The sequence below is a fragment of the Cupressus sempervirens genome, chromosome 7 (genome assembly GCF_028749045.1).
Source record: "Cupressus sempervirens isolate cs-2001-9-10 chromosome 7, ASM2874904v1, whole genome shotgun sequence".
Classification (NCBI taxonomy): domain Eukaryota; kingdom Viridiplantae; phylum Streptophyta; class Pinopsida; order Cupressales; family Cupressaceae; genus Cupressus; species Cupressus sempervirens.
In genome coordinates, this window is record NC_143124.1 from 925,374,554 (window position 1) to 925,400,527 (window position 25,974).

At 36.4% G+C, this 25,974-nt stretch overlaps 1 protein-coding gene across 4 annotated transcripts in view; it reads left to right on the top strand.

The window, feature by feature from the left end:
• Positions 1-23,132, top strand: part of LOC149550575 (syntaxin-71-like) — a 124,087-nt gene extending 100,955 nt beyond the window's left edge. The window contains exons 9-10 of one of the 4 annotated variants that reach the window (XM_089793557.1): positions 13,166-13,211; positions 22,722-23,132. In XM_089793557.1, the coding sequence (XP_089649683.1) occupies positions 13,166-13,181 (16 nt within the window). In that variant the 3' untranslated portion in view covers positions 13,182-13,211; positions 22,722-23,132. Of the gene's footprint in view, positions 1-13,165; positions 13,507-16,805; positions 17,391-22,721 lie in introns of those variants that run through there. The other 3 variants (XM_089793558.1, XM_089793556.1, XM_089793555.1) reach the window with 3 other exon arrangements.
• Positions 23,133-25,974: the final 2,842 nt, after the last annotated feature.

Sequence of the window (25,974 nt, forward strand, 5' to 3'; positions counted from 1 at the left end):
CTCCAACTGTACAAGCAATCCTCATTAAAGGCAAAAGGGAAAGAAAAATTGAAGCCACATTTTTATGGTCCTTATTGTGTAACTCACCGCATTAGTGAAGTTGCCTATGAATTGGAACTTCCAAAAGAGAGTCACATCCATAACATCTTTCATGTCTCCTGCCTGAATAAAGTCATGGGACAGAACATCACAATGACCACAGTTCTTCCGTTAGTCAATGAAGAAGGAAAGCTCGTATTGGAACTCACTAAGATCATTGATGTACGGGAGTAGACTCTGTGGAACCGTATCCTAAAGGAATACTTGGTACGTTGGAAACACTTGTTGTTGGATGACGCAACTTGGGAAGGTGAACACATTCTTCAGCATCCGCAAAAAACCAGCTATATCCGATCTTGGTTGGCCTTTCACCCCTAGCCACAAGTCATCCCTGTATTTTATAACATACGTGGGTTCAGTCCTCTAAGGCGTGTTGGAGCTCTCTTCAACCTGCTCATGGCTAGATCGATCAGTTTCGGGTCAAATAGGAACAACTGGGAGATTCTACAGGCCGCCCCCCACCCCTCAACAAACCCCAACTAGAGTTGGTTTTATAGCCCCTACAATAATCTAGAAGGGGCAATAATATGAAGCTTGAGGATAAGAAAATTTTGGGATGTGACGACTGTAATGTTCCCATCATAAATTAAATTAAAAATTAAAACATTGTTTATGAGTCGATTGATTTAGTATATTTCAGACCCATTTTTATTTTGATTGTTTTTGTAGGTGTTGCCATCGGCAATCTTTGTAAACCCTAGGGAGTTCCTTTGAAGAGTGTTTAAGCATGGCATGTGGAAGTAGTTGTCATGTGATTTTGGATTATATCTTTGTATTGCGCATTCCTGTTGGAGTTCAGTATTGTTCGCCATTTCAAAAGTGAAAGATCTTCCCTACTTGGCTTTCCGGTTTTGATGGGAAATATCATTGTTGTTTGGAATATATATTGATTTCGATATATCATGTTTGTTCTGTGTTTGCATTGATATATTGGTGATTGGGCAACCCATGCATTATCAATGAAGGATAATCCCTCTAGCTAACCTTCATTCACTCCTCCACTCTAAATACTCATCATTCCGTACGGTCCTGCTCTCCCATATGCCATTAGTCCCTCTAATCCCATACGGCCAATAATCCGTATGGTCGCCTTCCCTCATCCCGCACAACAAACTATCCACATTGTCATCGTATAGACGACTAGCAACTCTGTACGGCTTCCCTATCTCTCATCGTACGACCTTCTTGATCTTATTGTACGACCTGCTTGTTATCACTGTACAACCTCTTGGTCATCACCGTACAAGAAACAATTTCCATCGTTTGGTCATTGTGTGGCAACTCCAAGTCAATCCTGCATGTTTCCTTCCCTCTCCTGTGGGTACGAAACATTAGAGTGGTATTAGAGCAATTGCCTTCAGGTCAAGATCTCCTTCAGGCTAAGTTGGCCTTGGGGACATTACAGTGGTATCAGAGAAATTGCCATCGGATCAAGATCCCCTTCGGGCCAAGATAGCCTTCAGATTGAGATTGCCTCCAGACAGAGATCCCGTTTAGGATGAGATGCCCTTCGGGCCGAAATCGCCTTGGGGACATTACATTCACTCAATCCTTTAGAGGTTCCATTAGTCCATCTATAAATAACATTATGAGTTGCTCTCCGAGATGTTTGTTATTGACATGGACAGCCTCTGGAATTTTGTAATGTAATTGTTTACTGATCCAAATTGCTTTAGTTGTACCAACTCCTTAAAATTGAGTTATGGATACTTATGGTCAAAGCAATCTATAAGCCTCTTTGTGGATTTGACATATGAGATTACTTGATCGTGGCCAAGGGTGACCACATGTGAAGTGCGGCAAATTTGATTGCCTTATCCTTAGGTGTCAGATTAAGCTAGAAATATGTATTTGCCTTTTGCACCCATCACCTATGCTCATGTAGATGTTGACCTATGTTTACCGCATGGGGTAAAGAGATTAATGCATACAGACAATGAAACAAGAATATGTAACAGCAATACTCCTTTTATTATTTGCATATGCCAAAGACATTACATTATGCTTTTGATTCTGATTACAATGATCCCGAAGGGTGTAAAATACTTTCCGAAGAACCTTCCCGAAGAGGTCCGTCGGCTACATGACAATTACTGAAGGGCCCGTCGGCTACATAATAAGAACCTTCCGAAAGGAGCCCATCGGCTACATAACACTTACCAACGGGATCAACCCGTTGGCTACACAATATTTACTAACGACATACATCCTGTCGGCTACACAATATTTACCGACATCACCCCCCAAAAAGAAAAGTTGTCTCCAGATGACAATACAACAAAACTCAAAATAAAAAATAACCCAAGTACAGCAATACATAAATACTAAACAGCAGGATGGGTCCCTGGTGTAGTGATTGTCCGCGCTCTCAACTCGTTCAGCTCTGCCTGCAGCTTGTAGACTTGTTCTTTCGTAACCTTCAGTTCTGCTTCTGCCTCCATCTAAAGCTCTAGAGCTGACTGCATCATGTCTGCAATTTCACCTAATTCTTTTTCCTTTGTTGTTGCCACTTGCTCCTTTTTAGCTACCAGCTGCTCCTTTTCTGCTGCTAACTTCTCTTGCTGACTTTGTCTGTCCAACAGGGCTACCCTCTCAAAGTTCTAGAACGCCCTCTCAGATTCCCAAGCTACCCTTTCTGAAGCTAACCTGGTAGCTAACTCTTGCCGAGCTTTCTCAGCTACTACCTGATCCACCTAACTCCTTCGAAGAGTGTAATACACCTCCTTGTATATCTTCACTACCTCATGAATCAAAGCCTCTACTTTTCTCTCTATACGGGGATCTCTCATCGTAGCCCAATCCTGCCGCATCTCTGCAGTCTCCACATCTGGCCACCCCAGCTCAAAGCAGACAATAAAGGCAACTAGGCATCCCAATCTCATAAAAGATATAACCCTCTCGAGCTCCTTCATGACTGAGTCCAATGCCTGAGTCTCCGTCGAAGTTAACACCTAGCGAGCCCGAGACACTAGAGTTGCTATATCAGCAAGAAATGCCTCTCTCATCCCTATCTCCTGTGCTACTACATGTTCTTGCTGCACACCCATTGCCGCCTCTACTACTTCCGCCATAAGCTCAACAGCACTATGCGATGGTCCCTCATCCTGAACTGGCTCCGCTATCTGTTGCTGCTGAGTACCTCCCTTTGAAATTTCATTTCGCGTAGGTGTCTTTATGCTGGCCATCCGAGGGACTGGAGTACAGTGGAACCGCGTACTCAACCTTTGCGCTCTACTCTCCCTTTCACGCTCGGGTGATGCCAAGAGTGCTACATCCTCCGTAACTACGGCATCTGACCCTATTACATCCAAGTGTACACCTGACGTACTCTAGCTCTCTGCTATCTCTGGTACTGGAAAGTCAGGTACCTCCATGTTAGTTTCTTCCCTCACCTCTGATACGCTCTCTACTGTAGGTGCGCCAATTTCTGCTGTTGGTTGTATTTCCGCAGGTGTCACAGTTTCTGCTACCAAAAGTGCTTTAACAGGAGCTGGCATACTCCCTCGGCTGACAGGTGCTGCCACTCGTGCAAACCCTATGGCAAATCCAACTGCTGGTCAGATTGGGGAAGGCCTTACCCCGTGCTGCCAAGGTGCTGCTACTGTAACTGCCTGTTAAGGTGCTGCAGTCATTACTATCGGTCGTCATGTCTGTCCAAACCCTGGTATATGAGCCATGTGCAGACTCGCTAGGACCAGACAGGACGTAGTGGATAAGGCAAGGTGCAAGAATAATAAGGGAGTGGCTGTGACAATCTCAACCTCTTCGTCGTTGTCCTCCCCTTCTTCCTCCCCCACACTATTCTCCTCAGAAGATGTCTCCTGCCGTCCGCTGTCCATATCACCTCCTATATCAAGCCGGAGTCTCTTCTATCTTGTAGGATCCTTCTGCACAGTGGTTGAGTCTAAGTGTCTCCACTGCATGATAGGGGGTTCTCTGGGAGCTAATGGCCCAGGTTTCGTGTCCAACCTGTCCTCTGGAATCATCCGCACTGTAGCATCAAGGAAGAGACCTATGGCATAGTGTGGCATATAAAATGTCTTATGCTGGAGGGTCATAAATTCATGCATACGTTCAGCCAGCACAGAAGCTCAATCATACACCTTCCCGTTCATTATACCATTCATCATAGATACCTACAGAAAGAAGATGTCAAATGCCCTACTTGATTCCATAAGTCTGTTTTTGACTAAATCGATCAGGCATCGCCAAATGTTTACCGCATGGGGTAAATAGATTAATGCATGCAGATAATGAAACAAGATAATAGCAGTACTCCTTTTATTAATCGCATATGCCAAAGACATTACATTATGCTTTTGATCCTAATTACAATGATCCCTAAGGGTGTATAAATACTTTTCGAAGGACCTTCCCGAAGGGGTCCGTCGGCTACATGACAATTACCGAAGGGTCTGTCGACTACATAATAAGAACCTTCCCGAAGGAGCCCATCGGCTACATAACACTTACCGACGACATCAACCCGTCGACTACACAATATTTACTGACGACATGCATCTTGTCGGCTACGCAATATTTACCGATGACATCATCCCCCCCATTTGTAAAAGTTATCTCCAGATGACAATTACAAAATATTCGAGACAGATTAACAAAATGGAATACATTAACTGACTAACTACAACAAAATAGATCTATTTTTGTCACACCACTTTCAAGTTCGTCTCGGGCCTGCACCAAACTGGTCTCTAAACCGCGTTGCATTTGCAGCCTCTGCTAACACAATACTGTCCCTTAATCAAGCTGACCTTGATAGCCACCCATGCTATTTTCTCTGCTTCCAACTCTTGGGTACCCTGAGCCAAGTGTCGCTGAACTGCCTTCAACTGGATGATCAGCTCTTCCCGAGTTCTCTATGCATCCACCAAAACAACTTCACGTCCAACACCTACTCCAAATGCCTCAAAGCGTATCACCCCTCTCGAAAGGCTTGCTCTGGTGCTCTCTCTACCTCTAGTACAATATGCCTACAACAGCTCTAGGTCTCATCAACTGGTCAAACTTCACACGACTGATAACCGCACCGACTAGGGATCTAGGGGGCATCGCCCCCAGTGAGGTCGAGGGGCAGTGCCCCCGCGAGGTCCACACAAAACTCCATGGGGCACACCTTTTTTGTCATTTTCTCCCGATTCCACACTCTTTCTAGCAACTGCTTATGTTTTACTACCTATTTTTGTCTTTCCCTTCCCTTTGGCATCATGCGTTACTCATTCTGAACTGTTTCAATCTGTCGTCGTTTTTTTTTTTAATAGAAAATCTCCTATCACCCTTCTTCTGCGTCTACCAGTGTATTGAAATCTTCTTCTCCCTCTCCAGTTCCTACCGTATGGAATGACTCCCTTCTTGCTTTGAAGATGTTCCCACTTCTTCAATGTACAACTTCCTTTTTTTCATACGATGGTCCTTTCATAAGATCCTTTCACGAAAGCATTAAAAAAATTGGTGTACGGATGCATCAAAAGGAACTCGTACAATGTTAAGTTAATACTTTAAACTCTGTTGGGAAGTCCGTAGGGTGAGCAAGAATATATGCAAGACTTCCCAAATGTCGTACGGTGCAGGAAGAGACATGTACGAGCATACAAAGAAATTACTAGTGCCTTCAAAGATCATATGGCTATTAAAACTTTCGTACGGCGCATATCAAGTGCCCATTAGTTACCGTACAGTGCCTACCAAGTTCACATTAGTTACCGTACGTTGTCTAAAAAATAACCTTCCAAATCTGTACGGCATGAAGATCCTTTTAAAAATCCGTACGTGCCTGACAGAGAACTTAATCTTTAAATCCCTATGGGTATGCGGTTGTTTAAGACTATACGGTTGATGAAACCATTGTACGGTGCCTATCAGGGAAATTAAGTTATCGTACGGCAACTCTTTTTCACTTTTTTTTTCTTCTTTTTTTTAATTTTTATTTTTATTTTTAATTATTCACATTTTCACTGCTATTCGATATTCGGCGATGGTGGAACACTTCGAGTGTGATATATCTTCAACTTAGAACCGTTCACTATTTCTGAAATTTCCTACCCGTCTAATGTCCATAGTTTTATTGCTCTGTTATCACCCACTTCCTAAATTTAGTATGGCCCGACCTATTTCACTTGAAACTTGCCTGGTTTGATCTCGTTCCGTCCGTCATACTTCAACACCGTCCCGATTGGAACTTGTTCAATTTTAGGTGTCTATTATGCCATGCTTTATGCCTATTCTGTGTCACCTCCGTGGACTATTGTGCCTACAATCGTCGCTCATCAATTTTTTTAAGGTACACGATCCCTCCCTCCAGTTTTCCATAATGCCCAATTTGTTCTCAAAGCTGGGTACCATGGATTCCGTTGGCTGCCCTTGTCATCAATAACTGTATTCTTCATTTTAGAACCTCCACTTCATACTGCTGAAGCTTTTATTAAACCCTTTCTCTTGGTTTCCTCTGCAAACCGTATGATGTGTTTTCCTTGTTGCCAGCACCTTTCTACTATATCGATGGTTTGACGTAACATTTTCTTTCCGTGCGGTCCATTCACTGTGTTTTGTACAGTGGAATCTTTCCTTTTTCTGGGTTCATAATGTATGTTCTTCCCTTCAGCTTTAGCCGTAACCGCCTTTCCTTCTTCCACTTCTCTATATTCTTTCGAACATTCATTTTCCTCTTCTTTCTCACGTTTGGCGACCCTTAACATATTACAGCTCGGAAAGAGCTCATAATCCTCCATCTGCCAGTGGAAAAGGCCGTTCATCGAATCCAAATCATTATCCGTCGATCCACCTTTCAACCGTAGGAATCCTTCCTCATTGGGTTCCAATCGCTGCTTTCCTTCATCCTCTTCTTTGGAATCAGATGATACAGCTTCTTTTCCGACCATTTGTGTGTGTAAATCAATAGTGAATTGTCGTCCCCTGCTTTCCATTGATAGTGTATTCTTCTTCCAATCATGCTTAACCTTTGCTTGCACAAGCCATCGACAACCCAGAATGGCGTCATATCCTCTCCTCTTCAACAGGATGACGATGAAGTTGAGCAGGAACGGCTACGTTCTAATAGTCATTGTTGTGCCATCAAGATTCTCAATGGTTTGATCCCGTGCTGGTCTTCCGTGAGCAACTGGAATGCAGGTGGCCACAACGTCGACTGTCTCAACTTCTTCCAAGTATCTTTTGGTAGGACATTTACCCCTGAACCTCCGTCCACAATTGTGTCTGTCAGAACAGTTCCCAGAATTCCCATTTCGATGACTGTCGGATGTTGTTTAGATGTGAGGGCTAATAGCATTGGATCCGTTGTACTTGCTCCACTTTCCTTTTCCCTTCCATTCGTTGCACTTGTTCCACTTTCCTTCTCCTTTCCCTGTTCTCCTAGTAATTTAGCAGTTGGAGCGATGTTTGTGAGTGTCGATCAGAGCTGAGGCATTGTAAGCAGCAGATCGTTTATTTTGACTAATACTTTAGTTTGTAATATCTGTCGTACGATGTTCTGTTCTGCACAGTTCCTTGTTGAAGTACCGGTGGTGTCCTTCAAGTGTGCTTTATCTGCCTACATTGCTTTCTCAATCTCTGTTTGCACTTCCTCCAATCTCTTCTTTTCTTCTGTCAGGTCAGGGTACAATTTTGCTTGTTTCCATGTGATTGGTAGAACCTCCTCTTCATCCATCCCGATGGTGATCAAATTCACTCCTGACTTCGGGCACTTGGCATCTTCATGATCTCCAAGACCGCACCATCTGCATAATAATTTTGGTGTGTTGGTCGTTGTACAGTCTCGGGCAAAGTGGCCCCACAAATTGCATGCTCGACATTGTACCATCGGGCGGCCGTTCGCATCGTACTGAATTCAACTGCGGCTTCCATTGTTATTGTTGGCATTGTTGTTGTTTTGCCCTCGTCTATTATTTTTGTATCCTTCCGACATGGTACCCTCATTACTAGTGTTTCTGCTTCCTCCTGACGCGGAAGCCTCCTAGGTCAGGAGCACTTGTTGAGGTCCTCTTGTTTTCATATTGAAGGGGCATTCTTTTGTGGAATGTCCCATGATCTGGCAGAACTGGTTCTTTGAACAGGATCCTTTCGTGTGACCTTTTGTCTTACATTCCGTGCACCAAAGGTCGTTTCCCTTCGGCTCTTTCTGCATGTTCTTAAATTCTTTCATCATTCGGATTATATCCTTTTGGAGAGCTCGAACTTTCTTGCTGCCCTTTTCATCATTACTGCTCTCTTCTTTCAAAGATGCTTCGTCATCTAACTCGGATGAGCTACTCTTCTTCTTTTTTGTTTTCTGCTCACTTTCCAGGTTCATCGCCTGATTGTATGCTTTAGTCTATGACGATGGCGGCACAATCTTCATCTTATTTCGTAACTTCGGGCGTAGTCCTTCAATGAACCATCTCTTTTACAGCCCATCTGCCGGCTTACTTTTCATCTTGTTTATTGTCTTTTAATTCTCTGGCATATACTTGAACTGTTTCGTTTTTTCCTTGCTTCGTGTTGTATATCTCTGCTACGATCTCATTGTCGTCGCGCAGCAATTGAAATTCGGTGATAAACTCATTTTTAACGTTGTCCCAATTGGTTAATTTTTGAGGATCTATATCGGCAAACCAATCAATTACTACGCCCCTTAGGGTTACCGGAAATTGTGAAACCCATTCATTTGTATCTGTTATGCCATTCGCCCTCCAAATTGTTTCGCAGGTTTTACAGTGTCAAATTGGATCGACTATTCCATCACCATCAAACTTTGGCAACTTCTCCTTTGGTCCAGCCATTATTATTCAAGGTTGAGGGATTTGTTGTGTACCCGTGCTGTTCTGCACACCCACGCTGCTTTGAACACCCGTGCTATTTCCGATAGTCATGCTATTTGGTGAAGAAGGGTTTTCGTCAACTGAAGTTGTCCTTTCTGGAAGTGTATCTTGGACGAAGAGTTCACTCCACGCTCGTGCTCCCTAGGCATTTCGAGCTATGCGAGTTAATCCCCTTCCGTCTAAATTCTCTTCCCTCGGCATATGGAGGTTCAGAAACTCCTCCCTTGCTTCTTCCACCAAATCCAGCCGTTGTCAAGTCTCTTCCAACAATTCTTCAGTGCTTCAGTGTTCGTCGGCTAATTTTCTGAAACATTCGTTTGCATTCGGCTTGCTGTGCCAAAATTAAATTTTCTTGTGTGATGCGTATTCCATCTTTTCCCTTTAGCTTATTTCTATCCTTGTTAAGCTGATTTGGCATTATTCTGCATTCCTCTACCTTCATTCCAGGTCCATCAAGCAACGGCGCCAAATGTTTACCACATGGGATAAATAGATTAATGCATATAGATAATAAAACAAGATAACAGAAGTACTCCTTTTATTATTCGCATATGCGAAAGACATTACATTATGCTTCTGATCCTGATTATAATGATCCCGAAGGGTGTATAAATACTTTTCGAAGAACCTTCCCGAAGGGGTCTGTCAGCTACATGACAGTTACGGAAGGGCCCGTCGACTACATAATAAGAACCTTCCCAAAGGAGCCCGTCGGCTACATAACACTTATTGACAGCATCAACTTGTTGGCTATACAATATTTACTGACGACATACATCCTGTCGGCTACACTATTTACCGACGACAACCTAGTTCTATCAATGGTTGATAAATTTATCTTGCCCATCCTTCATTCGAGGTCATCATTGTAGTAGCCACGACTACTGCTGTCTGAATATCTTAGTCAAACATCTACATAATCCTTGAAGGATATGTCTTCTTCTAGATCTCCCTTAGATGCTTTTGCAGTTCTTGGAAAGTGGGCTTTTGCTCTTTGTGAGGTGCTTCTATCCTTGGTGGAAATGTTGACATCAATGGTCGGGAGTGTGAAAACTGAATGTTTGACCTCCTCATGATAGAACTGCCACCATGTCGATGGTGCTCTCCATTTGATTTACTTTGTACCAACTTCCGCATTGTTTCTTCCATGGCTTCTTGTCTTCCCCCCCTGATTATGGCTTCATTGAGTATCCTTAATAATGTGGCAATGACAATGTGAGGTTTCTTTAGGGTTCCATTGTTATGTTGATTATGTCTATCGAAGATACTTTTTTCTGGTATACACTTTGAGCTTGTTCCATATCCACTTCTAGATAGGATGGCAAGATCACTATCATTGTAATGTCTCAACTTGGCTATCAGCCTTGAGAACACTTGGTGAGCTCCTTACACGTGGTCAAGGCGCTTAGTGTATGGCAATCCAGAGCAGCCGACACCATATGACAACCCAAGATAGACTGCATGACAATTCAAGACAAAATAATGTACAGTTGTAGTTCACATTCTATATTTACAAGACTCAAGTGCTTGTGATTCCTCATATGGTATGTTTGTATGGTCCTCTTGACTCCCTATCTGTATGACCAATCCTTGGTGTGCACGAAAAATTAGGATCTGTATGGTGGCCAAACTCGCATTGTGCAGTGTATGTATAGTGGATGAGCAATCCGTATGGAGGTCTTGTGTGATTGTACGGCAATTGGGGATGTGTGAATGACGTGCAGCATCAACTCTTCATGCACGGAAAAAGTATTACACAGATCAAATGTTGTAACAGTGGAAACATTTTGATCTTTGATGCAAACTATATCATAGACCTATAAGAAAGGACAATAAATAATATATTGTTAACTTATAAAAGATTTAGATAATGGTTGAATAGGGTTAGGAGTTATTGCGACCAAAATTGCTCATACCAAGTAGGGAGGATCTTTCCCCTCTGAAATGGCAGACCAAGCTGAGCTCCAACAGGAATCCACAAATACAAACAAAATATAAGATTCATCATGCCTATAACAAAAACTAACTTGACCTATATATGGTTCCAAGAAACTTCCCAAAGGATTACAAATGTGCTTACATGGTCGAAACATTACTAAGTAATAAATGAAAAAGGGGCTTAAGAGGTATTGTTATTAAGTTTCTGGCTGTACACAATTAATCTTAAATGGAATTATTTAATTATATCAGGGACATTACATGAGGTAATGCTCTGTTTGTAAACCATATTTAATAGAAAAGAATATTATGGCTCTCCCAAATAGATTCTCTTCCCCCCAAGTGGATGAATTTGCTTGAATGTGTCCACGATATTAATTTTCTGGTACTGAAACGTTTGATATTAAAGACGAGTTTTGGAGATTTGTAAGATGACTATGGCAGAATTTGTCAGGGGATAGAGAGAGAAAATTAAAGACAGAAAAGAGTAACATGAAATATCAGTATAACTTGTCTTTAGTAAAACATGAAACATGGAGTTCCCCACGTTAATTCCTGCTCGTCTAGGATGATACACATACAGCTAGAAGAAAATGTTCTTATTTTAAGGTCATTCTAATGAATAATCCTTGCATATTTGCCACCTTGACTTTTCATATATACTTGGAACAATTTATGTTTGCTAAACCAATTAAGTTCAGCCTTTATTAATATACATGGATTCATTGCCCTCTTTATCACCCAGCATACTATCCGGATGATAGCTCACAAGTTAGGATAATTGGCAATCAAATATATTTCAGGTATTATATATCAGATATCATAGTGCAGTTGTTCCTTCCTAATGATCTAAAAATGGTATTGCTATTGTCTGATTCATAATGAATTGTTGACTACCTGTATTGAATGCCCTTATTTTATCTTTTACCCTGCAAGATAGCAGGATATCATTGTACTGTCCCATCCCAATTTGCAATACAAATTTTCTCTCGTCCGAGGACATTTCACCAGACAATTCAATGTATAGTGCAGTTACAGATTCACACATGTATATAAAGTGCAAGTTGAGTTTCAATGATTATATGTGCAAGAAATATACATGAGCAATAGTAGGATATCTAGTTCAACTAAGCATTCACGGCTACTGCATACCCTTCAGTGAAGAAACAAATGTAATGAATTATTCTCTTGAAATTGAACTCTTGAAAACAACATATAGACTTCATTTCATCATCATGTAATTCATGTCTTTAGTAATATTAAAAACGGAACCACAACTGTGAGAAGAATTTGGGTCTATGACAGAGTAATCTTTGCTACAAAATAAGTAGCAGACCTGACTCTTCTCTCTTTCATTTCTTTGGCATCCTGATGATGGATCACGCAGTGTGATTCAAAACGTTGATGTAAAAATTGGCACACAATCAATTCCAGAAGCATTTGGAGCATATCTATGGATTGTGGAAATTTGATAGATCTTATGTCTAAGCTCGTCAACCTCATTATCCAAAGAATTTATCTCCAGCTTCCCCTACCAAGTTATCATATAAATCAAAGAGGTCCGAATAACATGATTAATTGTTTTCCAGCTCAAACAACCATCCTTTGTCTTAGTATGAGCCTAGTGCAATGTCCTTGAAAGACTCATAATAATGTACTGTTGGTTTAATTAAATATTCACTAATTATACTTTGCTTAAGCTTACTTAGGATAATGCATTGCATATTAGTTTACATATGAGACACGTAGGATTTTCTCTATATTAAGCACATGGAGTAGGAGAGTTTCAAATTAAGTGGTGATAGTTCTTATCTCATTCCACTTTATGTGTGAGATGCTTTTAGTGCACATATCACATTATTATCCTCATTGGCACATACTTTATTGCATAATGAAGAATGATCTACCTTTGGTGGACCTGTGATTCTACTTTGTGTAGGTTATAGGTTATCTTTAAGCTAGTTATCAGCTCTAAAATTCAAGCCTTATTAACTTAAAATGATTCAATCAGAAATGATGGAAAATATTGCAACCATGTGGAGCCACAATTATTGTGTTTGGCTTAAATGTGTGCATTGCTTTAATTCTCTAAATATTAATATACAACTTTCTGAAGATCGGTAGAAAGAGGCTCCTTAATGGATTATTTTCTTGGGTTGTTATTTGCTGGCATGGAAAATTCACTTTTTAATTACAGTATATGTTAGTGATTTTTGGGCAATCTTTTGAAGTTTATTTTGATATATTCATTGTAATTGCAATCCACATAAAAATAAAACCAGCTTATGTTCTTTCAGTGTCTTGAAGAAGTAGACACAATCCAGTAAGGGCTTCTTGGAGAAGGTATACATGTTCCAATCAGACTTCTTATGACATATGTGTTTTGGTTGTGCTGACAGCGTCCAGAAATTTTTATTTCCTCCTATATTATATCTCATCTCTGTATATGTCTTGATGCCCTTTTTAATACTGATGTTTTCCTATTCAACGTTTTACCTTGAGTGAGCTTATTTACCGATATTTTTCTGTAGGTTTGAGATGAAATAGAAAACTGTATTGTTCTTTATTTGCTGATGTAGAAGCAAATCTTGTTGCTCCACAAATTTGATTTTTAAGTAATGTATATATTTTAATAGTCTGCGAACTGTTTTTTGTATAGCAAAGTCTCTTCGTAGATCTGAGTTGAGAGATTATAACCCTCGTGGAATTCACCTACATTGATTGATTATCGACTTGAGTATTTCCAGATATTATTTGTTTTGCTTAAATATGTTTAATATGCACTAGTTACATGCATTTCTCTTAAGCACTTTTCAAACCCAATTAATTAGCCTCGTTGATGATATGAATATTATCTTTGTTACCCAATGTGTCCGGGATGGGGATGGCAGGTGATTGGAAGCCTTTTTTGGAAATATTATTCTTGGCAAAATAATTTTTATATGGTTAGTGAAATTAAATTGACTTTCGTAATTAATTAATTAGATTTAAATAAAGCTTCTTACTCATCTTATATTTCAATATTAATTTTATCTAATTTCTTCAATCCTAATTTTTTTAACACTTACTCTATAGAAATGTTATTCTTGGCAAAATAGTTTTTATATGGTTAGTAAAATTAAATTGACTTTCATAATTAATTAATTACAAAACTGAATAGTTGAATAAAAAGTAAATCAAATCAATTTTTTTAAAAATTATTATATTAAAAATTACTAATTAAAAAAAAAATTCATATAATTTCCATCTTTTTGAACTATAGACAAAAAAAATATTACACACCAAGAAATGTATAAAAAAGGTTGGTAGTAATTGTAAACCCTAATTGGAACATTTCATGTTAAATACTCAATCTATCTATGTCCTTTCTTCTATCTTTTTCATTTCATTCTAATTTAAATTTGACAACCTTTTTTCTTACATTTCTTGGTGTGTAATCTTTTTTTTTTTGTCTATAGTTCAAAAAGATGGAAACTATATGACAAATTTTTAAAATTAGTAATTTTTGATATAATAATTTTAAAAAATTGATTTGATTTACTTTTTTATTCAACTATTCAGTTTTGTAATTAATTAATTTTTAAAGTTAGTTTAATTTCACTAACCATATAAAAACTATTTTGCCAAGAATAATATTTCTATAGAGTAAGTGTTAAAAAAATTAGTATTGTAGAAATTAGATAAAATTAATATTGAAATATAAGATGAGTAAGAAGCTTTATTTAAATCAAATAATTTAATGTTTTTTTATTCTCTAATAATTTAAATAATTTAAATCAAATACTTTTTTATTCAACTATTTAGTTTTGTAATTAATTAATAATGAAAGTCAATGTAATTTCAAGAAATATAGTGAGTGTCAAATTTAAATTGGAATGAAACAAAAAAATAGGAGAAAGGACCTGTCCCAATTAGGGTTTACAATTACTACCAACCTTTTTTTCTACATTTATTAGTATCTAATAATTTAAATCAAATAATTTAATGTTTTTATATTCTCCACATTTAGCACTAAAAGCCCTTTAAAGCTACGAATTAAAAAAAAAATCTAATATTTTAATTGTTATATAGTTAAGAAGTATTAAATTATTAAAAAAGCATAAAATATTTTTTATGGAAGATAGTGTGAGTAAGATTTTTTAACTATTAATTTATGAGAGAAAGAAATATTTAAGCTATTCATTTGAATAAAAATAAAGTTGTAATATATAAGTATAAAATATTTTCTATAACTCTAATTTTGATATGGCTATCATTTGAATGTAATTTTGAAGTTAAATAATTTACTATTGAATAACCTAATGGTTACTTATTTGAATTTAATAATATAATCTTTGAACATAGAAAAATTAAAAGATTGTATTATTAAATTTAAAGAGTACTCAAATAATGAATATATAGTTGTTAGAAATAAAGAAATAAGAAAGATGAAGGAAGAATGGTAATGATAATAGATGATAAAGTTGAAACAAAAAAAAAATCTATTTTAAAAACATATAGTATATTTTAATCACCACTTTTTGAGGGAGTTTATATTGTGAGTGTCAAATTTAAATTAGAATGAAATGAAAAAGATAAGAGAAAGGACTTGTACCTTGACAGACCGAGTTTTCAACATGAAATGTCCCAATTAGGGTTTACAATTACTACCAACCTTTTCTTCTACATTTCTTAGTGTGTAATATTTTTTTTTTGTCTATAGTTCAAAAAGATGGAAACTATATGACAAATTTTAAAAATTTGTAATTTTTAATATAATAATTTTTTTAAAAATTGATTTGATTTACTTTTTTATGAAAGTCAATTTAATTTCACTAACCATATAAAAACTATTTTGCCAAGAATAATGTTTCTATAGAGTGAAGTGTTAAAAAAATTAGGATTGAAGAAATTGGATAAAATTAATACTGAAATATAAGATGAGTAAGAAGCTTTATTTAAATCTAATTAATTAATTATGAAAGTCAATTTAATTTCTCTGATCATAGAAAAATTATTTTGCCAAGAATAATATTTCCACTAGATTTTATGTGTTTGTGGAAAAAATCATGAGCTCCCCTCAAATCACCTTATCTTTGAAATTTGAAACTTGGGTACAACAGATTGACTATGAAGACTCTCTATTTATCTATCATTCTTGTGTTAGAGTGGGTGAGGTCTCTACTACTTTCATTTAAAAGTAGGACATAACACTTAATTCGGAAGACATATTTTAGGAGGTTTGCAAAGTAGATGTTTAAGGAAGATTTTCAATAGATTTTTTGATGATGGATTCTCCATATAATGATTTAGGGGTGGTAGATATTTATGTCAATGATTTAATGACTCCCAATTGTTCATTTTCAATAAGTTCATTGGAATATATTTTTCATCCAAATTGATTTTGAGTAGGTCGGTCCATTTTTTCTAATATTTGTCTTTTGTAGCCTTCTAGTATTTCTTCTTATTCGTTTGTTGCCATTTGGTTGTGCTTCAAGCTCTATCCTTTTTATGTAAGAAGTTTAAGATCTTTTTAAATCTATCTTACTTGATAAAAAGCATACTCTTAAAAATTTATGTAAATAAACAATCTATAACATCAAAAAATATCTAATCCAACCAAACCAAACTAACCAGTCTTAGTCTCCCTTCTCCTATCCTCCTCTTTTACATTTTTCTATCCCACAAAATTTTATCTATTTATTGAATATCCACAAATGAAAAGTTTGGAGTAATTTTTTATTTGAAAATGAATTTTCCATTGTTCTAGACACATTTTTCAAATAGAAAAACAAGAAGTATGTGAATCTAGATATACTCAAAAGTCATACGAGACATCTTACTTTTCGAAAAATATCAAGCCGTTCTTTGTAAACTCTCAACGATATATCACAGTTGTCTGTCTTATACAAATATTATATTTCATTGTCACATAATGAAACCTTTTTCTTTATAAAGTTGGTAGATCATCGTCACATAATGGAAATATTCATTATCGGAATGTACCAGCACTTTCAACAGCGTACGGGAGAGTTGAAAGCGTGCATGTCGGAGAAGCCGTCAAAGGAGTGGGGAGACTGACGGAAATGCAAACGGCACGGTGCAAATATGTTGCACCGTAGCCGGTGCCCTTCCCTAACCAGAGGTTTATTCCTTCCGCTGATGTGGTGTCTGACAAATGTATCGTATGATATGCTGCCAGAGTGGTACCCTATCAGAAGTACAAGGTACTAGATGCTATGCAGTCCGATGAAGATGCTATGTCGGAGTTCTATCAATGCGTTGTGACTGATAGCTTTCGTTGATATGCTTCTATTAAAGGCTCTGTACTCCTCTGCCCCCTCTCCATTCATTTGATAGTGTAGATATACCTTTCCTATCGTCGTGGCCCATGGTAATTGTTTTAGGACATATGATTTCGGTAAAAAAGTATGTTAATTTTTAAATCCTTTAAGATATAACCATTTGCCTTAATTAGAAGTATTTATTGTTAATAACATTATTATATTTTAAGGAAAAAGTAATCCATTCATTTCAAAACAATTGCTATTTTATTATTCCATTTAGTAATAGAATTTAATCTATTCAATGTGATAATAACAATAATTTATACATTTCATTGTTTTTAATGATTTAATTTAGTTTCATTGCAGTCCTTTCGTCTTGAATTTTCTTGTCCTCAAGCAACTTAAGGTTTTCTTCATTTTCCCACATAACATCTGCTTCAGGTAGATTCTTCCATTTTACTAAGACTTCTTTAATAGTTATGTTCCTTAACTTCCTCTCTCGAGTGTCCAAAATAACTTTTGGTATTAATATGAGCTGCCCTTCATCATCTAAGGGAGGTAGATCTATGGAGGGAGTTATTTTTTGTCCAAGGGCTTGCTTGAGTCATGAGACATGGAAAACATTATGAATCCTACTATCTTGGGGAAGTTCGAGCTCATAAGCTACCTCCTTGATCTTCTTCAATACCTTGTATGGTCCATAGAATTGAGGTTTAAGCTTTCTGTACCATTCCTTTTAAGTGAGGATTGTTTATATGGTTGGAGTTGTAGAAATACCAAGTCTCTAATTGTAAATGATCTTTCGGTGCGTTTCTTGTTTGTGTGGAATTTTTGTTGATTTTATGCTTGGCATATATTTTCTTTTAATGTTTTAATAATATTTGTGTTTAGCTTTACAAACTATTGTGCACTTGGTACTCTATTGTCCTAAGGGAGTAGAGCCCCAAAGGACGTAGCTTCATATCCATAGAATGCCTTAAAGGGGATCATTTTTATCGACATATGATAAATAGTATTGTAGCAATATTCTCCTAAGTGTAACCACTTAATCCAAGCTTTTTGTTGTCATGTAATATAGTTCCTTAGGTATCTTTATAACCACTTATTAAGCACTTATGTTTGTCCATCTGTTTGAGGGTGATAACTTGTGCTGGGGTTTAATGTTGTTCCAGCCAATGAAAAAAGTTATTACTAGAATTTGCTAAGGAATATGTTGTCTCTATCACTTATAATGTTTTGTGAAAGTCCATGGAGCTGAAAAACTTCCCTAAAAAATAACTTTGCTACTTGATGTGTTGTATACTCTGTGGAGATAGCGAAGAAATGAGCATATTTTGTAAGTCTGTCTACTACCACAAATATATTGTCCTTCCCTTGAATTTTTGGTAATCCTATTACAAAATCCATGGATATGCTTTCCCATTTTTGGTTCGGAATGGGTAAGGGTTGTAGTAATCCTGCTGGGTGATTTAGCTCTGGTTTATTTTGTTGACAGGTCATGCATTCCCTTACATACTTTAATACATCTTTTTTTAAGCCTTTCCAAAAGTATTTTTCCTTAGTGTTTTTGTATGTCTTGCAGTACCCTTAGTGCCCTGCTAGGGGGTTATCATGATACTCTTTCAAGATTTTTCCTTTAACTTCTGACTTAGGTGTTAAGCACACTCTTCCTTTGTAAAGAATGATATTTTCCAGACTCTAAAATTGTCATTAGGTAGGTTTCCTTCTAATATTTCCTTTGCTTGGGGATCTTGAATGTATTTTGTTGTTATCTCTTTCTTCCAATCCTTCGAGATGTTTGTGATGACATGAATGTGGGGTCTTCTTGAGAGAGCATTTGCAACTCCATTATTTATTCCTTTTACATATTCTATATTAAAATCATATGCCTGAATTGGACTAACCCATTTTTGTTGTTGATCATTAAGATCCTTCTGATTTAGGAAGAATCATAAGTTGTTATAATATGTTTTTACAATAAATTTCCCTCAGACCAAGTATTGTCAAAATTTTACTTAGGCATGTATTATGGCTAATATCTCCTTATCATATATTGAGTAATGTCTTTTGGTATATGTTAGCTTTCGGCTTTCAAAGGCTATTGGGTGCTTCCCTTGCATAAGTATCGCTTTAATTCCTTCACCTGATGCGTCACATTGTAATTCAAATGTCTTTGTAAAATCTGGAATAGCTAAAAGTGGGAAGAGCACATGGTTTCGTTAAGCTTCTCAAAAGCTTTTTTTGCTAGTTCATTCCATGTAAAAGCACCTTTCTTTGTTAAGTTTGTGAGTGGAGAAGCAACTTTGGAGAATCCTCTTACAAAACATCTATAGTAGTTGCATAAGCCTAGAAATCCCCTGAGTTTGGTAAGTGTTTTCGGTGTTGGCCATTCTTTGATAGCTTTAATTTTCTCCTCATCTACACTCAACCCCTTTGCATTGATTTTATGCCCTAGGTATAAAATTTCCTTAAGGCCAAAATCACACTTTGGAATTTTTGCATATAATGATTTTGTTTCCAAGATATTTAGGATTTCTTTGATATGTTGTAGGTGTTCTTCCCATGATTTATTGTAGATAAGTATGTCATCGAAGAATAACAATAGAAATTTTCATAATTGTTGTCGAAATATGTGATTATACATGATTGGAAAGTCACTAGTGCATGGGTGAGTCCAAATGGAAGAACCAAAAATTCAAAATGTCCAAGCGACACCTAAAAGCAATTTTGGGTACATCTTCTTTCCTCATTCTTATTTGGTTATATCTTGATCATAAATCAATTTTTGAGAAGTAACATGCTCCACGTAATTCATCCATTACTTCATTGATCCTAGGAATGGGATATTTTTTCTTTATAGTTTTTTTATTTAGTGCTTGGTAGTCAATGCACATGCTCGTGGTACCATCTTTCTTTTTTACGAAGACTATTGAAGATGCAAACTGACTGTTGCTAGGTTGGATATGGCCCATCTCCAATAATTCCTTGATTGTTCTTTCTATCTCTTCTTTGAATTTCCTTGGATGTCTATAAAGGATGGTAATTATGTGTCTTGCTTCTACTTCTAATTCTATTGAATGTTCAAATGATCTTTTTCGGGGAAGTCCTGGAGGAATTTCTTCAAAGACTTCTTTGTATCTTTTCAATATAGGTTGAATATCTACATGAATGGCTTCTCCTTTTGAAATTGATTTATCTAATATCATACATTGGGTCATCCATCTCTCTTGGCCATATTTTTGTCATTTTCTTACAAGATACCATCTTGGGGACCCATCTAGTAATCCTTTTAATATGATTTGTTTCCCTTCATGTTGAAAACAAATTTTTGAATTTGGCCCATCCATTGTGAATCATCCAAAGGAATTTACCCACAACATTCCTAGGATAATATCGTTTTGAATAACTGTTACCTAAAATTTTCTTTTAATGGTGTGTCCCCCTAGGGTGACTTCTAGTTGAGGCACTATCTTGGTACACTTATCAATGGATCCATTCTCAAAAGCAATCTTGAAACCTTTGAACTCTTGTGTTTTAAGTTTCCTCCTAATGACCAAGTGTTTACTAATGAAATCATGAGTAGCAATGGAATCCACTAATGCAATTATTCTTTGTCCTTTAATTGTTCCCTTGAGTCGAAAGGTCTTATTTTCATTTTCTTGGGTGATGACGACTATTATTCCATGCTCTGTTTCCTTAGTTCGTGTTCTTTTCCATGGGCAGTCATCTTCTCCTAGCTCTTCCATTTTGTTTATTTTCCTCTTTTACTTTGATGACTAGGTTTCCATCGTTCCTTGCATTTAAAACATAATTTTTTCTAGAATAACTCTTCTTTTTTCTGGTATCAGTGTTCCTTATTCCATGGTTATTTATAGATATAGCAAGGTCTTTCTTGATGATCTTTCTTGGATCCTTCATGTCTATAGCGGGGCCTAGAACCAAAATTCTTATTCTTTTCCCTGGGATGATTAAATTCGATCTTTTTTGCCTTTCTGATTGCTTCCTCTAGGTTATGTGGTTCGACGGGTTTTACTTGTGCCTTAATAGAATCCTTGAGTCCTCTTATAAACAAGTGGGTGAGTTGGCTTTGTGATAGGTTAGGAACCATTACCAAGAGATCTTGGAATTGATTTGCAAATTCTTTTATCGACCCTAATTGCTTGAGGTGAGTGAGTTCTTGAAAGTACCACTCCGGATCTCTTTGATGAAATCTATTCATCAACCTTTGAGTGAATTCGCCATAGGTGGTAATTTTCTTATGCCCTAAGGAATTTTTTCCATAGTGCCACCATTTATGTGTTGACCCCCTTAAGAGGAGTATAGCGAATTTGATTGCACCCTCCTCAGTCATAGGACTATATGACTGAGTAGTTTTTTCTCTTGAACCATTAAAATATGGTAGTTTAACTTTATTCAACTTGAATTAAAGTTCTTTATCCATGTGGTTCTTCCCACTCTTTTCCATGGTTTTTGTTTTGTAGTATTTGTCAAAAGAAACATTTTGTCGAATGTTTGGTTCTAAGTTTGCATATATTTGCACAATTTCTTCCATGGTATTTGCAGTAGTTTCTTCTCCTCTTGGAATGAAAGAAGGAAAGGTATCTCGTGGGGCCGAACTTTGAGATGAGGGTTCATTGTCTTCATGATTGGAGTGGCAATCCCTTTGTGGATTGGTTCTTTCGTTCTGGATATTTTCATTGCTTATTCTTTCTATAGCTTCTAGTAATAATTTATTAGAATTTTTTATTCTTTCATTGGTTTCTTCCATAGAGTTCCTTAGTTCTTGGGCTAGTTGTTTTGCCATTATTTATATAATACCCAAGGTTCCACAGGATGGTAGGACTATGCTCTGATACCATTGTAATATCCCCTGCAAAAACAAAGCTAGAATTCTTTCAATTAATCAAACTTATCATGACTAGTTACCCTCTAACCTAATCCAAAATCTTAAAGACGTCTTTAGATCGGGTTTCCTAACCGTTAGTTATTTAACCGTCTTTTCTAGAGTGCACCCTTTAAGGCTCACATATGCATATGTTGACTCCATTAGAACATTCTACCATTACATTTCCTTGAGTATGTCGATAGGAGGAGCACCCGTACATATCAATATACATTTGTGTTTGGCCAAATAGGAATATGACCTATCTCTGATACCAACACATAAATCCTTCCTTAATAAGTTAGCCAAATAGGTATAATACCTATCTCTGATACCAACACACAAATCCTTCCTTAATAAGTTGGCCATATAGGTATAACACCTCTCTAATACCAACATCAATATTTGCATGTTTACTCTCCCCTTGTATTAGCGAAATAGGAAGATACCTATCTCTAATACTGGTACAAGGGATAGAGGTTTTCCTTACAATTTATTAATTCCATTTATTTCCACATTATCCATCTAATTTCATATCCATATGTATTTATTAATTATTACTTTTACATTTTCTAATTTTGACATGCCAAGAAAATACTTTTACCCCTTATTAAATTTTTTATTTTTTTAAAAATAAATATCTTTGTATGTTTCCGTATACTTTAACAAAATTGACTATCTCTATCTTTGTCCCATACGAACTAGAATGATGATGGGGATCCGAGATGCTTACCTAAGCGGATGTTTATGCCTTCCGTTGATGTGGTGTGTAACAAATGTACCATATGCTATGCTTAAAGTGGTAGCCAGTCAGAAGTACGAGGTACTAGATGTTGTGTATTACGATGAAGATGCTATGTTGGAGTTTTGTCAATGCGTTGTGATTGATAGCTTCCATTGATATGTTCCTATTAAAGGCTTCATACTCCTTTGCCCCCTCTCCATTCATTTGATAGTGTAGATATACCTTTACTGTCACTGTGGGCCTTGGTAATTGTTTTAGGACATATGATTTTGGTAAAAAAGTATGTTAATTCTTAAATCCTTTAAGATATAACCATTTGCCTTGAGTAAAAATATTTATAATGAAAAACAATATTATATATTAAGGAAAAAGTAATCCATTCATTTCAAAACAATTGGTATTTTATTATTCCATTTAGTAATAGAATTTAATCTATTCAATGTGATAATAACAATAATTTATAAATTTCATTGTTTTTAATGAATTAATTTAGCTCCATTGCAGAATTAACCATATTGATTCAATAACTATGCCACAAAGTTTACATACAAACTAGTTCTTTTAATCTTATTATGCACAAATGTTGAAAAATTCAAAATAATGTGTTTGTAGTTGTGCATGTACACACAGATGCATGCATACATAAAAACACACAGATACACACATAGATACAAACCCAAGAATCCATCCCACAAATTCTTCATCCATGTGCTTACCAATACCGACTTCTTGCTCTTTGGATGTGGCTGACATAGATGACTAAATTTATGTTTCAGATGATAAGGAATGTGTCAAGCTTAACTCCAAACAAAGTTCATCAATTTGATTTTCTATTTCTTGAGGGGCCATTTGAGTATCATGTAAGTTTACAAGTGATAGGTGCCCTTCAAGGCCTTGGTGTTCCCCTTGAGCCTTCAAAAAATAATCTGCCATCATCTTAGGAGTATTATCAACTGAGTTAGAGATGTAAAAATCATGTTATTGTTTTACCTAAATTGAACTTTCAAATGATGTGTCTTTTGGGGTCTAACATCTTCAAACAACTATTTTGTTTCACTTTCATAATCATGCCATTCAAAAAAGGCTTCCTTTGTATTTTTTGTTTTGTTTATTTATTTGTTTTTTGTTTTTTAACAAAACTCACGTTTTGAGGTTAGGCTAACATCATGCTAAATCAAAACATTACTTCCACTGTTGTCTTTGATTTTCATTGCTATATTTTTCTTGTCCCATTGTACAAGGTTTTGGGCCCTTTCAAAACTTGTTTTTACTTAATCAAAACATCATGCTAAATCAAAGCATTACCAACATAATCGTGAGAATAATCCTTTATGTCATGCTTGTCTTCAATTGCTAATAGGAAATCATACTATGAGCAATTTGAAGTTCCAATTTTTATCCCATATGATAATCCACTCTTGGTTGTCTTCAATGCAAAGTTTGTGTGATGTAGGTTGCATGCCTTATTAAAGTGCCTTTGTTTTCCCTAATTACATTTTCTTCCAAAGAAGGTTGCTTTTTCATAATGTTGCTCTATGTTGTGTTTAACTGAATCCCACATGTTCTACAAGACTCATTCAATTGATCTATACCCATGTCTCGTTAGCTGTTATGTGTTTTTTTCCTCCAACCAACTTCATGGTGAAGCATCCATGACAAACCAATCATTATCAAATTATAGGACCTTATTAGGCAATCTTTGTCTGTATAACAATCCGCCCTCTAGATAAGATACCTCATATGATCTTAGCAAGTATTCCTACAATGTAACCATGTGTAGAAACAAAGGAAATCAATCTCACTGCATTACCAAATTTCTATATTGTTTTCGTATGTATGAACATGGCCACTATTCAAATCACAATTTTCCTTACCAATAAGATGTAGAGGTGGTTCACACATAGAACAATTAGTAGAATTCATCCCTCCATCTTGTTGGTCAATCAATGCTAGTTTGGGAAACTCCATAAAACAATTTTTTCCAACCTTTTGGTTACCATGAAGACCTATGTGTTCTTCACTTTAAGGTGCAATATCTAATTATTGCTTGTGACTGAAGTGAACTTGTGAACATGGCCTCATTCTTTCTTCCACATTTTTGGTTGGAACTTCTAGAAACATCGATTGTTTTTTATCCTTTCCCCAATTATTTGTAGCCTGCAAGTCGCAACTTTTGAATTTTTTCCTTCCTTGAATATTTCTTCTAATTATTCACTCATTCCCTTTTCTTATTAGTTGTAATGTCCCCTACTCGCAATTATCGATTTAGCATGCCTCACTAAATAATTTCATGTCTTAATATTAACAGATAATTAATTTGTTCATAATACGAACCATATTTTCTACATTAGAATCCAATCTTAACTTTTTTTCCAACTCTATCATGGGTAGTAGAAACAACCTCCATAACTAAGACTAGAGATTTCATGAATGTATGTCACTACCTCCATTTCATGAACATCTCAAAGTACCACCTCTTGGGAGTCACCTAATTTGTTATGGAATCTCACCTCTCCCTATGCAAACCAACTTTTGTAAAAGTATTGATGAAATATTTAAAATTAGGCCATTATTATAGCCTTTCACATATATAAATATGTATCTATATGTATGTATTACTTGGTAATGTGCCTCCTAAGGTTGATCTTACAACTAATCTTAGAGATTGAGCTATGTAGATCAAGCTTGAGGAAGGATGAGTTAAGATATATTTTGATGGAGCTTCGAAGGAGACTCTCAAATCATAGTCAATGTTATTGCAAATGGTTGAGCTCAAGTTTGGAAGATTCAAATTCATCACCATCATATGGTAAAATATTAGCAAGCTTCAGTAACTTTGAAATCTCTCACATGTTTAGTGAAGGAAATGACTTCACAAATCACTTTCATAATTAGTGGTGGATTTAGCAAACTAGTTTAGAGGCAAAGTGTTGTAAGCTTTCGTTAACACAACATTTATGAAGTAATTATGGCAGATGGTGGTGGCATATTGCAGAGTACAGTGACAATAAATTTGCATGAGACATGTTGGTATGTGCAAATATAGGATCATATTTTAGGCTTAATTTTGATATCTTGGTGTTGGGAAAAGGAATGAGAAGCTTCATGTAGCCATGGAAGTCAACTTTAATTTGAAGGCTTCCAAAAAAAATGGCTTTTTCAAACAAAACTTACAAAGTTTATATAAGGAGGGGTTGGAGATTGTGTTTGCAA